Source organism: Oryzias melastigma, linkage group LG6, assembly GCF_002922805.2.
Source record: "Oryzias melastigma strain HK-1 linkage group LG6, ASM292280v2, whole genome shotgun sequence".
Taxonomy (NCBI): Eukaryota; Metazoa; Chordata; class Actinopteri; order Beloniformes; family Adrianichthyidae; genus Oryzias; species Oryzias melastigma.
The window spans coordinates 9874972-9890075 of NC_050517.1; the positions used below are offsets into that span (position 1 = coordinate 9874972).

Consider the following 15104-nt stretch of genomic DNA (forward strand, 5'->3'; position numbering starts at 1 on the left):
CCTCTGAAAATCAGTGATGGCTCTCATTCCACTCCACGCATCTCTGGTCTGGTTCCCCTCCAGTTTCTCCTCCAGCTTCCTTCTGTAGGCGTCCTTGCATTCCTGCAGACGGTGTTCAGTTCTTTTTGGACCCTCCTGAGCACAGAGTGATCTCCGGCTCTAAAGGCCCTCTTCTTCTCATTCAGGAGGGCCTTCAGGTCGCTTGTCACCCAGGGTTTGTTGTTAGGGTAGCAGCGAACCTTTTGGTGGGGATGGAATTGTCAGTGCAGAACTTGATGTAACCCGAAACACACTCTGCAAGTCCATCCAGATCCTCCCCATGTGGATCATACAGAGCAGACCAGTCTGTGGATTCCAGAGCATCACGCAGGCAATCCATCAGACCACATCCTCACAGTCCTCACAGTGACTGGTTGCTTCCTCACCACAGGGATATATGATAGGGACAGCAGGACCAGGTTGTGGTCAGACCTGCCCAGTGGAGGGAGTGCAGTGGAAGTGTATGGATTGCTGGTATTAGCATACAACAGATCCAAAGTCTTACTGTCTCTCGTTGAACACTGGACATACTGGTGGAATGTGGGAAGGATGGAGGAGAGACGGGCGTGATTAAAATCCCCCGTGATGAACATGAAGGCCGCGGGGTGTTTAGTCTGCAGATCCGCAGCGACCGAGTGGATGACGTCACATGCCGCGTCTGCACTGCCAGCCGGAGGAATGTACAGGTTGATGGTGATGACGTTTGAAAACTCCCGCGGCAAATAATATGGGCGGAGTCCGATAGCAATTAGCTCCACGTCAGGGCTGCACACGCTCTTCTTAACATGGATATGCTCCGGATTGCACCACCTGTTGTTAATAAGCACGGCGAGCCCTCCTCCTCTCTTCTTACCGCTCGCGATGGTGTCTCGGTCCGCTCGCACTGTGTGGAAGCTGGCGATTGAAACGTTAGAGTCCGGTATCAGTCCGTTGAGCCAAGTTTCGGTGAAACAGATGATACTGGCCTCCCGGTACTCCGGCTGGGTCCATGTGAGCGTCTCCAGCTCGTCCATCTTATTGGCCAGGGACCTGACGTTCCCCGTGATGATCGTGGGAACACAGGGTTTAAAACGCCACTTCTTCATGCGCCGTTCAACTCCCACCCTGCATCCACGGCGTCTTTTCCGAAGCTCCTCCGGCAGTTGAGGCTTCACTCCGATTGCGGAGGATGGTGGTTTTAGAGCCAGCAGCTGATCGATGGTGTAAACAAAGGAGGGAGTCATCTCGGCGTGGATGCAGTGAGCCAAACATAGCACAAAAAAGACGTACAGAAGCAAAAATATATTAAAAAGCAAGAAGATATGGCAAAACGCCAGGAGCCGCTTCTACTTGCTGCCGCCTTAGGCAGCGCATTTTTCAAATCCCAAGTCAAGCCAAGCATTGCAAATGCTGTAAACTTAAGTTAAAAAAAGCAAATAGAAATAGTTAAAAACACTAGAGCAGTTGGTAGTTGAAAGGCATTAACTATAGATCAACTTGTGTTTGTCCTCAGAAACAAGCAAGAGGTCAGCTGCTCTTCCAGATGGTATGTGAACACTTGAACTTGCTGGAAAAAGACTACTTTGCTCTGTGGTTCAGAGACGTAGATGGCAATAAGGTATGCACTGCTCAATCCTTTTTTCTGACTTGACTGTTGATTTACCTGTCCATTTGTCTGTCAGATCTACCCAACTGACTCACTCTGCTGACTCACCTGTCTGTTAGTCACCTATCTGACACAAATGTTTTTCAATCATAAATCTTAAATCTGTCTCATCTGCTTTTCTGTCAAGTTTCTGACTCTTATTTTGTTATCAAAGGTTTTCGGAGAATTAAGTCCTGTCAAGTAGTCATCTTGCAGAGTTGAATTTTTCCAGTCTGAATAGTTTTTCATGGAAGTTTTATGGCCATCAGATGGTTCCATTTTATTTGGTTGAGGTTAGTCAAAAGCTAAATCTAAATCAAATCTATGGTTGGTTCACATTAAGTCTGGTAAGTGGAACTCAATGCCTTTCTGTCTGCTTTAGTAGATTAGTTGGGGTGGGGTTTTTTTTTTTTTTCCCACCACCACCTCAGGCTCCAGGGTTGGTAAAATGCAACCCTGACTTCAAATTTAAATTACTCAACAAAATTGTGATAAATATTTGAGATGAAAAAAAATGTTATTATTTTCTTATCATTCTTATTATCACTGTCAATTCTATACCTAAATACATTATAAAACAGACATCTACCAAACAAATAAATCATTAAAAAAATGCCAATGCCTGTAAACACAAGAAAGATTTTCCAAATGAGCAAACATCATTGCAACAGTTCTTATTGAGCAGTAGAATCTGTCAGTTACATGCCACAGCAAGAAAAAGTGAATATAGTGATGATGAAGTTCTTTAGTTTCTTCTTTTTGGTTTTTGTGGAAGTGGGGATACTTTCTGCCCTGAGATTTAGTGTCCAAATGAATGACCGGGTAGCATTAGTTGATGCCAACCAGATTCTGCCAGGGCTTTCTGTTTTTGAATGGTTGGTTAGATGGCAGAAGTTGGGCACTGAACCACCCTGCTCATAGTTCCATTCAAGGTTGTTTTGCCTTTGTGACTCTTGGCTTGTTTTGGCAGAAGACTGTCTCATTTACTTTCTAAGTCTGAGTGAATTTTTTGTCAGAAAGATTTTTCAACTTCTACTTCTCATACTTCATCTCCTACTTGTTTTTGATTGGTTTAGGAATTTTGTCAACTTGCTCCATAAACCTGGGTTTTTAAGAAGTTTGTTTTTGTGAAAAAGAATTTCAAACATTTTAATTCATTTTTTCCAGCCTCTAAAATATATGGCAGAGTGTGCATTATCGCAGAAATTATGTGACTTTTTAAATCCCGTTCCCACTGAGGGGTCCGGTACGGTCTGGTCTGGTAAGGAGTGGTACGGTACGGTCCCGTTAATTCTGGCGAGTGTCTCCTCTCAGTTCAGCCTCGGTCCCACTGGGCGGGTTGTTTTCACGGCACATGCGTGCTGTAGACCAGTAGCATGTCATTGCGTCATTGTCATGCCTCATCCAGCAGCTCGACTTTTTCTTAATTTACTTTTTGTACATCGCATATATAGTGTGTTCCCCCCTCATTCCCAGGGGTTGGGGACCAGAGAACTCCGCAAATCCGTGAATAAATAATGAAAACCCCCCGGTCTCCGTCTCCCCCACCAATCCGCGGCAGAAGAAACTCATTTACCAATCCATACTCATCAAAAACACTTCTGATCATTCTTTGTTAACATGTATTAAAGAACATTGGAGTAGTGCTCAACATGAAGAGTTTTCTTATCCACAACAATAGACTGTGAAGTTTTCGTGAGGACTGCTGCTCTGTGTCTCTGCAGCTCACTGTGAGGGAGCATGAGTCTGCGTGTGTGTGCACGCACGCGTGCCTGTGAGGCTGGGTGCTTTTCATTCAACTGTGCTCCTCTCCAGGAGGAGACAGGACCTCTGGAGAAATGTAATGTTTGTAAGAGATTGCGGGCGGCTGAGAAGAACGCCGCCGTAAAGAGGAAAACAGAATCGCTAGCTTAGCGCTATACTGGTGCTTTTTGATGTCATCATTTTCAACCAATCAGTGGGCGGCTACATCAGCTCTGCCCCAACTGACCCGGTCCCCTCTTGCCGTGGACCTGCAGCTGATCAGGACCCTCAAGAGGTACGGGTCAGAACTGTTTAAGGGGTCAATTTGACAATGGAAACGCTCAAAATAGCAGACCGGACCGAACCGTACTGGATCCTTCAGTGGGAACAAGGCTTTGGTCACTTGTCCAACCCACTTTTTAGTAATCTCTATTCTGACTTACCTGCCTGCTCACATGTCAAAACTTGCGTGGATGAAGAACTGGTTGGATCCAGCAAAACAGATGAAGAAGCAGGTCCGAGGTTAGTTTGAAGCTAATGGGTCACTTTGGAAGAATGATCATGTCATTTCACTTGTTTGACCAAGCCACTTTTATTCTTTTGATTGCTCAGGTGTTGCCTGGACATTTGCATTCAGTGTGAAGTTTTATCCCCCTGAACCCTCTCAGCTGTCAGAGGATATCAGCAGGTTAGTGTCAGCAGATGTTGCTCTGGGCTGATTGATGCTCAAATTCTGACCAAACTAACTTTTTTCTGTCTGCCAGGTACTTTCTGTTTTTGCAGCTACGACAGGATGTCGTTTCTGGCCATCTTCCATGTTCGTTTGCAACCCTGACACTGCTTGGCTCCTTCAGTGTACAGTCAGAGCTTGGAGACTACGACCCTGGTACCAAGTCATTCCCTATAGATACTAATTCAGATATTGATATAGGATTGTTCCTATGATATAAAGGTTCACAATATAACTGAACTACAACTACAATAATTGTCCTAGAACTGGAGTCGGCAACCTTTTCTACTCAAAGAGCCATTTGGGACCGCCTCCCAATGAAAACAAAGCACCTGGAACCACAACCCATTTTTACATCAAAGGCTATATATGTACAAAAAAACTACACTATGGTGCATTTATGAAATCAACAAACTGCTGCAAAGAACACAAACTTTTATTTCTTTATGCAACAAAAATCCTTTTAGACTTGGTTGATGCTTAATTTCAAACAAAATAACCGGTGTCTATTTGAGTCCTTAAGAAAAATAAAAAACTTATTCTACCTGCATTGAAGGAACAAAACAAACAGCATCCAGTCACCTGTCCTCCTCTTATTAAAGAGATAAGAATAAAAACCTATCCAAATATTGTCCACTGGAACTGCAGGACCCATTTAAAAAAAAAAAAAAAAAAAAAGCGCAGTTTTGTCCTGTGTTCCATCGCGTGTGTGCAGTCACCAGTCCTCCTGAATTAAAATAATAAAAATAAAAATCACCTACAAAATATAGAGTTATGCATTGACATTGAAATATGCATCTTACCTGGTTAATGAGACTTTTGTTCTTGACTCTCGTCGGACAGCGTCTTCATGTCCAGGTTGTAAGACGTCACCTTCATCTTCAAACAGGAGCGTAAGCTGACGTTTGTGAGGCATGAGCGGTGCTTCTTTTTGTCATGTCATTTTTGTCTTTTGACGCATCACAGGCGATTGCGAACGCCGATGCTGAATTGACATCTTCAATCTGCTGTCTGGTGATGTTTTCTGCCATCTTCACAGTTCTGTCTTGGACAGTTTTCGCAGAGAGAGGCATGTCTCTTATCTTCTGCAAATTTTCATCTTTGTTTTTTGAAGTCCGAGAATAGATCTTCTAAAAGCCATTGGTTGCCTACCTCTGTACTAGAACATAAATATGGGGTGTCAAACTGATTTGAACAGGGAGCCAAAATCCAAAATACTTTAGGTTGTGAGATAAGCAGTGTGACTCTTCTCATGACAACACAGGTCGGTTTTTGCAACGGGCGTTTATTTTCTCTTTGCACGTCATCCAACTTTGGGTACACTTCGTGCCTTCGCTTTCGTTACGCCGTGAAAACTATGAACAAAGCATTATAAAACATTTCAATAAATAAAAACTCCATAAAACAATACAAAGTAATACAAACAAAAAGCACAATAAATACCTCGTTTCCGCTTGTCAAGAAAAGAGTCTCTTTGAGTCCAAAGCATTGTGCGTGCTGCTTTCTTCCAGCATGAACTTCTTCATGAACAAAAACTGCGGCCAACATCAAAGGCTCAAAGTCTCGCGAGAATACTCATTTCGCTGTGAGCATGCTTCAACTAAAATTCACTGTACAGTCCCAAAATAAAAAATAAATCAAATTACAAGTTTTACAAATTTCAAAACCCATGAAAAATAATAAAATATTTATATAATTTTAACCTGAACTTACAAGCAGAATAAACAATTATTGAACACTCTAAAACTAAACTTTTCAAACTGAACTTTATATGTGAATGCAAATTGATAGAAATATTATTCAACTTCATACAAATCAACTTCAACCTTAAATAACTTCATAATATTTTGCTCTCCATAGAATTATACCCTGTCAAAATTATACAAGTTAGGTATAAAGTAAATGTTTACAGAAAAAAAAGATAATTTTCCTTACTTTTGTCATTATATATATATATATATATATATATATATATATATAATTAAATTTTAAATGTCCCAAAAGATTTTGCTCTCCATAAAAATATATCCTTTCAAAATCATACAAATATTAACACGCTGTAGAATGAGACAAACAAAGCCTGGAAATAAAAGGAAATGTATGCTTTACATCACTAACAAATGAAGTCATAATGTTTTCTTTTGTCTTGTGTTGTTTCATCAGAGTTAGACTCCTGGTATTGTTGTGCTGTTTCACCTCGCAGCCTCCACCGTCACTGTAAGGAAAGAAACCAAACACAGCGATTTTGAGGCTGAAAAGGATTAAAAGTCATAAATGAAATCAATTGAACAGATTAGTGAACACACTTTTATTTTAGTATGAGCTTCTCATAATGGCAAGGTCAGTTTACAGGTAAGGCACAGGCTCAGCTGCCTCCCCTAACTGCATGTCCCTGCTGAGAAACACCAAACTGAGCCCATCCACAGAAATTTTTACCCGCAACTGTAGAATCAAAACTTCCTAACCAGGCCACAAATTACCCATTCTGGCAACGCTGGTTTTCAGCAAGGCAGCTGATGCAATATATGATAGAATCTTTGGCTAATTTGTTACATATTGCCAGACCAATATTACCAACGATATAAAATGGTTTAGTGGGATGGATCTAATCACAAGGCTGGCCAGATGTGGCCTGTGGGCCTTGAATTTGACACGTATGATATAAGGGTTCACACAACAACTAAGCTGCTACTACAATAATTATCAAGATGTGACCAGGACTCTCACCTGTAAAGTGAAGTTCTAATATGTTTAATACTCTAGGAGTGAGTGCTGTAAAAACTTGAACAGGCTATCAGTGCTATTTCTCAGTGTTTAAACCAGTGTCTTTCAAACAGTATGCTGTGGCAGCCTATTGTGCCGTGAGAGAGGGTCAGGAGCGCCGTGGGAAATTACCCATTTTCACTTAATCACTTATCCAAAAACATTTATGATCTCCAGGATATCAGCTCTGTGTTTATCCAAACAGGCCCTGATTTAACACAGAGTAGTTTGGAATATGCAGGATCATAAAATATGTTTTTCTTTGTGTGTATTCGATTATATACATTACTCTTGAATAAGGAAGACAGTACTGCAATCTGGCAGCAGAAGTAGCCACTAGCTTGGCTTTTAGAAAAGTCCCGCCCCTTCAACTGTAAATCGTTCTGAGAGGATTAATCACAGGTCATCCATCTGACCAATCAGAAGTGGTTAACGTCCTCACTTCCTTGTTCTGATTCAGTTTATTAAAGTTGTGTCCAAATTCCCCCCTAACTACTAAAAAACTATATCTTTCTGTACTATATAGTGCCCTGGATTTTAAAGGTAATTCAGACACGATGCTCACTACTTTTCTTTGTTTTTCTAAAAACCGGTTATGACGTCATCAATTTCATGAAGTGAAAATTAAATAAAAACGAAATTTTCACTGGGTTTATTTATGACCCCACTGTGTTCTGATGGTAAAAATGTGGATGGTTTATTCAAATATTACATTTAAACATGTTTTTTTTTTTTGTTCGAAATTGTTCGACGGCATTGCATTGTGGTCGATATCCGCTAATTTAGTGAATATTGATGCACCCTAGTTTTTTCACAAAGACTTCTGGGAAATTTCCAGTGCACTCCATTTTCGAATTAGTATATTGGGACAGCACTAAAAATGGCAAATGCACTATATAGTGATTTGGGGAGAATGCGGACACAACCCAAGTCTCTCGAACCAACAAAAATAACAGCTAATTTTTATGTTTAGCGGTGTAGCTTCCTGCAGGATCCGGCGTCAGACCGTTTAAATCAGGGGTCTCAAACTCAATTCAGCCGGGGGCCGCTGGAGGCAGAGTCTGGGTGAGGCCGGGCCGCATCAGGATTTCCACAAGAAAAGCGCTGATAGAACATTCCAATGTTCTCAAATACCTTTATTTTTAACACAAAATAATGAATAATATAAATAAATATATTAAATAATGAATCAAAAAGCAGTATCAGTATGGAAGTTTTTTAGTTCCATCAGACTCTGAATTTTTTTTATGTTGAATTTCTGACCCGCCGAAATTTTAAGTCTTGAAATTTAAGATAGAAAATATTTTTGGGAGCATAAAATTTTGCTGTTTAAAAAGCAAGGGTTGAAAGAAAATTCAGAATAAAAATTCAGAATAAAAATTCAGAAAAAAAAATCAGAGGTTAAACAAATTCAGAATAAAAATTCAGAATAAAAATTCAGAGGTTAAGAAAATTCAGAATAAAAATTATGAGTAAAAATTTAGAATAAAAATTCAGAGGTTAAGAAAATTCAGAATAAAAAATCACAATAAAAATTCAGAATAAAAATTTAGAGGTTAAGAAAATTCAAAATAAAAATTCAGAGGTTAAAAAAATTCAGGATAAAAATTCAGAGGTTAAAACAATTCTGAAAAAAAAATCAGATGTTAAAAAAATTCAGCATAAAAAATTCAGGGGTTAAAAAAAATTCAGAGTCTGATGGAACTAAAAAACTTCCATAAATCAGTAATAAATTAAAATAATAATAATGACCAAACAACAGATACATATTACTGAAGAAACCACATATTGACTGACTGACTAGAGAAAACTATTTGTATTCAGTTTCAAATGTCTGTATTAACAGCTCCTCCTTCAGAATGAGAGAGAATCCCCGGTAACGAGAAAATCTTTAAAGGATTTCATTTTTTGTAGATTTTTGTAGAACTCCTCACAATAAATAAATCTGATCTGTATGTCTTCCATTCATTGGAGGTATGGGGTGCTCGCGCTCGACGGCTGCATCAGAAATCTATTTTCTTAATTATCTGCTCTGTTCTAGAGAAGATTCTGCAGGTTGGTTATTGAGTTATATAGAATTATTTACCGCAGACCCCCACTTCATACTATCAATAAAAGTCAAAAGGTTCCAGTTGTTTCTTCTTTTCTAATGATCTCATCTTCTTTACGTTTTGTGTTGATGTTGTCTCTCTGTCTCTTGCACTGCTGCACATGTAAGCTCTGTTAAACATTTTTCCATTCCAATTCCTGAAGTTTAATTAAATCTTTCCTCTCTCACTGTGTGGATATTACAGTCACTGATGGTCCTCCGATCAATTGTTTAGTAACTAACATAAATTGGATGATCCTCGGGCTAACCCACGCCCCCCCTGACATCGCACTGCGGCCCCCCAGGGGGGCGCGCCCCACCATTTGAGACACAGAGTTAAAGTGACAACGCTCACAATGAAGCACAACAAATCAAGCAGTCTGTTCTAACAGCTTTCAAATGTTCTTGATAAAATCAGAGAAAATTTTAGTTTTCCTTCAAGCTTTGTGTTTATCTGTCTAATATTATTGAGACTAACAGCCACAATCCACGTGTGCTTTTTAAATCTGTCACCTCTGTTCTTACTACCCCACAATCTGACTGTCAGGAAGCATCTTCTTAATTGTGTGATGAATTTTTAAATGTTTTCATTCAGAAGGTTTCTAACATCAGATCTGTTATTTTAGCACCCGGCTTTGATCCATCCGAGTCTGTCCCTCCTCGAGCTGTGCTCCAGTCGTTTGAGCCGGTGACTCTGTCTGTTCTAGAAGACATTGTCAATCACATAAAGCCAATCAGGCTCTCCTCTGGATGTCGCCCCCCCTCGCTTTTTAAACAAATTTTCACCAGCATAGGGCAGCAGATTCTCACTGTCATCAACACCAGTATGTCCATCGCTGTGGTACCAACAAGTTTCAAACTTGCTGTCATTAAACCTCTGACGAAAAGACCAAACCTTGACGACTCTGTTTAAGTCAACTTCAGGCCCATCTCTAGGTTGCCCTTTCTCTCAAAAAATTAGAGAAAGTGGTCTACTTGCAGTTGCAGTCTTTCCTAAATGAGAACCGTGTCCTGAAGAGATTTCAGTCTGGCTTTAAACCTCACACAGCACAGAATCTGCGCTGCTGAGGGTTTTTAATGACATCTTCCGGGTAACTGATGATGGAAACTTTGTTGTCCTTCTTTTGCTGAACTTGTCTGCAGGAAAAGTGGAGTATTCTGTGCATGACTTTCTAAAGTTTTAAAACCATTGTTGCTATGTTACGTTTCACACCTGTTTAAATTTACTTATTTTCCACCCATACCCACTTGTAAGGGCAGTTGTGACAATGGCTTGGCTTTCTGGGTGCCTGTCTGCCTCTCAGTGCCTGTCTTGTCTCTCTGTGATTTTAGATGAATGCTCTTCAGACTATGTCAGCGAAATGTCTTTTGCTCCAAACCAGACCAAAGAAATGGAGGAGAAAATCGTGGAGCTGCACAAAACTTACAGGTCTCTTTGTGTCAGTGCTAATTTGAATTTGTTCATGAAAAGATGAGCTTCAGCCTTGCTAATCCTCCACCCCCACGCTTTTAGAGGGATGAGTCCAGCTGAAGCCGAGATGCTCTTCCTGGAAAATGTAAAGAAGCTCTCCATGTATGGGGTAAATCTTCATCAGGCAAAGGTAAGACTTGATTTCTGCATACAATGTGTTCTGATATTCATCTAAGTCACATCATCAGATAAACACAGCATTCAAATGCAACACAAAATACTGAAGTTTTTGTGTTTTGTTGAACACAACATAAAAACATTCAAAGTGTTGGATGGAAAAAAATATGTGAACCCCAAAGCAAATTACTTCTCCAATAGCTAATTGAAGCTACTCTGTCCCTCAGATTGGAAACAAAGCTCACAAATCCCATGGCACAGATTTCTTTCACCTGCCTTGGTGGTGATGTCCTGCAATACTAAAAAGAAAAAATAAATGTATTAGGTAATTTCTGAGTTGCATGAACTACTTCATGCTTTGTTAAATATGAGAATTACATTTAAACTGTAATAAAACAGAACTTCTCCCAGTAAGCACAAAGTCCACTCTTAATAAAGTTAATAATTTCTCCATCCCCTTCAATAACTCTTCCATCCTTCCCTCTAAACACGTAAAGAGCCTGGATGTCATCCTCGACAGCACTCTCTCTTTCACTGCTAATTTTACTAACATCACCCGCTCAGCATTCTTCAGATCAAATCAAATCAAACTAATCTTTATTTGTATTTCTCTCAAAACGCTTTAAAGGGGCCATACCATCATTTTCTTAAACCTCTCAGACTGAACTACATATACTGTATATTGCTCACAAAAATTAAAGGAGCACTTTAAAGAAACACATTAGATACATCAGATCTCAAGTTTATCTATACAAATAACGACAGGGCAGTGTCTCAGGAACAAAAGGATACCAAGTCTTTTAATGGAAATAAAAGTTTTCAACCTAAAGAGGCTCAATTGTGTAGACACCATAAAATCAGAGTGAAATGAAAATGTGGCAGGCTAGTCCATTTTTTCCAAAACTTAATTTCTGCAACTCTAAATGCTTTTCAGTATCTTGTGTGGCCCCCACCAGCTTGTATGCATGCTTGACAACGTGGCGGCATGCTCCTAATGAGACGACGGATGGTGTCTTGTGGCATTTCCTCCCAGATCTGTGTGAGGGCATCCCTGAGCTGTTGTACAGTCTGAGGAGCAACCTGGCGGCGCCTAATGGACCCAAACATAATGTCCCAGAGATGTTCTATTGGGTTTAAGTCAGGGGATGGTGAAGGCCATTCAATTGTTTCAATTCCTTCATCCTCCAGGTACTGCCTGCATACTCTTGCCACGTGAGGCCGGGCATTGTCGTGCATTAGGAGGAAACCAGGACTTTCATCTGGATACCTTATGGCAATCAGAGCACCATTTCCTAGGCAGTAGAGGTCTGTGCGTCCCTCCATGGATATGCCTCCCCAGACCATCACTGACCCACCACCAAACCTGTCATGTTGAACCACGTTGCAGGCAGCATAACGTTCTCCTTGTCTTCTCCAGACTCTTTCACGTCTATCACAGGTGCTCAGGGTGAACCTGCTCTCGTCTGTGAAAAGTACAGGGCACCAGTGGTGGACTTGCCAATTCTGGTGTTCTTGAGCAAATGCCAGTGGAGCTCCACGGTGCTGGGCAGTGAGCACAGGGCCCACTACAGGACGTGGGGCCCTCAGGCCACCTTCATGAAGTCTGTTCCTGATTGTTTGGGTAGAGACATTCACACCAGTGGCCCTCTGGAGGTCATTCTGTAGGGCACGAGCAGTGCTCAGCCTGTTCCGCCTTGCACAAAGGAGCAGGTATGGGTCCTGCTGAGGGGTTGAGGACCTTCTACGGCCCTGTCCAGCTCTCCCAGAATAACCACCAGTCTCCTGAAATCTCCTCCATGTTCTGGAGATTGTGCTGGGAGACACATTAAACCTTCTTGCTGCAGCACGTGTGGATGTGCCATCCTGGAGAAGTTGGACAACCTGTTCAACTTCTGTAGGGTTAAGGAATCTCCTCATACTGCCAGTAGAGATAATTATCAAGCCAAAATCAGCACGAGTGGAAAACCAGCCAAAAAAGATCAAGAGGGAGAAACTTGAAATGACCTCCACATGTAACACCAGTCCTGTTTGGAGGGTTTTCTAATTGTTGCCACTGAAGTGCACCTGTTGTTAATTCCATGAACACCAATACAGCTGAAATTGATTAACGAGACCCTCAGCTGCTTAACCAACAAGAAAATTATCAGACAGGTTTAATTCAATTCATGCCAGGCCCAATAAAAAAAGTGTTCCTTCAATTTTTATGAGCAGTGTGTATATGTCCCCTTCTTCTCTGGACTTGAGAATGTTTTCCTTAACATAGCTCATGGCCTTGTTGGCATCCACAAACCCTTTTTCCGTGTTGTTATAAGACACATGGAATCTGGCTGGGTGTAAAATCCCATAGCAGATTCCAGGCTTGTTGTGGAGAATCTTCTTTACTTCCATGAAAGCAGCCTTGGCTTTCGCAACGCAGTGTAATCTGGGAAACTTGCGATTGAATCTTCTGTATATTCTAGTCATACCTGCTGCATCTCCTTTGCTGTTAAGTTTGGCGATTATGGCGTGTGGTGCGTCGCCAGGCCTCCTTTGGGTCAGACTGCGGGGAGAGCGTTCAACTCGAACTTCTCTGCCCAGTCAAAGCAGCTCCTTTAATTTTTGGGAGCAGCGTATATACAGATCATATATTACCTTTGGACCATTTAAAAACAAATTATTTATGAAATATTTGTTATATTTCGTGAGTTTCTTCCTACCCGGAAGTAAAACGACTTGATTCCTGAAGCTCTGCCTGCAGCTGCGTGTGGCTTCTGACTATTTCATTATGTCATCCCAGAAAAATCTGTGTCTGTTTTTCTCTCATAAAAATAATCCAAACTTCTTCAAAGATGAATGCACACACCATATATCTGCCTTTAGTAGGTCTGGCCATCTTTACACTGGTTCACAACACACACACACACACGGCTCCTTCATGAGGAGGTGGGGAGGGGGGTGTCTTAAAGGAGCGCTGCGCCTAAAGTAACAAACACCTGTTTCATCTGGAATTTATTGAAGACCGGACACAACTGGAAGATATATGGTATTCTGCATCGAAAATGAAAGTTTTTTTTACTGATCATAACTGGATAAGGGGAGAAATGGTAATTGGCGTAAATGGTGTATACTTGTATAGCGCTTTCTACCCTCCTTCGAAGGCCCAAAGTGCTTCGCGCAGGAGGTGTTCATGACGGACAGTAGATAACCAGGGGGCACAGGAGCCGGGACTATACGTAGTAGGGGCCGCTGACCCATACACACCACACGGCTAGTTTTGGAGGCGTTCGCCGCCTGCTCTGCCATTAAAAGCCAGTTATTCGTATTACCTGAGACGCCTGTAGCCACATACACTTTTTCGTCTGTGTGAGGAGGTTCTACACTGAGTTTAATTTTTTTCTTTTGTGAGGAGAAGTTTGTCCATGCCCTGCGACAGACTGGCGACCTGTCCAGGGTGTACCCCGCCTTCGCCCTTCAGTAGCCGGGATAGGCTCCGGCACCCCCGGGACCCCGAAAGGGAAGAAGCGGACAAGAAAATGGATGGATGGATGGAAGTTTGTCCACAATGTTCAACGATACCTGGGGAGTAGGTTGTGGCTTGAAGCAGATGTAAAGTTGCCAATACCAGTTCCCATCACCAGAATCTGTATAAGGCGATAGGGTAAACTGTTGGCACCCTGATTTTGGTTTGTCTGCGGGCCGGATAACTAAGCGCAGGGTTCCGCCATGTTTTGTGAAAACATGGTTGCGAGTAGTCTGGGGTGGCAAGTTCAGCAGCCGACGACAGGTTTTGTTTTAACTCGGTAAAAGACATCTCTGCCTCCACAGTCCAGTCCAATTTGGCTGTAAGGTTGCGCATACCCTGTTTTTTAACCATGTCACGGAGTGGTTGTGTCAAAGTGGTGTAGTTAGGGATATAGAATCTGCTAGTTCCAGGAATGAAAGGATCTGCTTAACTGTCTGCGGCTGAGGATGCAAGAGAACAGTAGACCTGTGATTTGCGGACACACCTGTGCCTGATTGCGATATTACGCGTCCAAGGAACTCAACTTGTCGTCTACAGAGTTTTAATTTCTCACGGCTGACTTTGTAGCCCTGTTGAGCCAAGTGTAGTAGCACAGTGCTGCCTGTGGCTGTGAGGCAGTCATCTACTGTTGAGCCTGCGATGAGGAGGTCATCTACATATTGGATAAGTGTAACATCTTGTGGTAATTTACATGTGGACAAAGAGTCCTTCAGGATTTGATTAAAGATTCCTGGAGATAGTGCAAAACCCTGTGGCAAACGCGTGTATTGCAGTTATACGCCTTGATATGTGAATGCAAAAATGTCTCTGCACTGAGGGTGCAGAGGCAGTGAGAAAAAAGCGTTAGCTAGGTCTATACAGGTAAACCAGCAATGTGAGGGGGAGAGATTAGTCAAAGCAATGTAAGGGTTGGGCACTGGTACTGTGGGTGTTAACAAAACGTAATAAATGGCTCGCAAATCATTTTATAGTCCTGCCAGTCAGTCAGTGACAGGGAGCGTTTTAACACTCCTCACAGTTCTTTAG

General features: G+C 41.6%; 1 protein-coding gene across 5 annotated transcripts in view; it reads left to right on the top strand.

Annotated features, from left to right (window-relative positions):
* The window catches only part of LOC112152111 (band 4.1-like protein 3), a 107559-nt gene that overhangs the window by 19830 nt on the left and 72625 nt on the right, over nt 1–15104 (top strand). For all 5 annotated transcript variants that reach the window (XM_036212255.1, XM_024281396.2, XM_024281400.2 and 2 more), the window contains 6 exons: nt 1532–1636; nt 3886–3928; nt 4019–4094; nt 4171–4292; nt 10321–10417; nt 10502–10589. In XM_036212255.1, coding sequence (XP_036068148.1) covers nt 1532–1636; nt 3886–3928; nt 4019–4094; nt 4171–4292; nt 10321–10417; nt 10502–10589 — 531 coding nt within the window. The remainder of the gene's footprint in view (nt 1–1531; nt 1637–3885; nt 3929–4018; nt 4095–4170; nt 4293–10320; nt 10418–10501; nt 10590–15104) is intronic.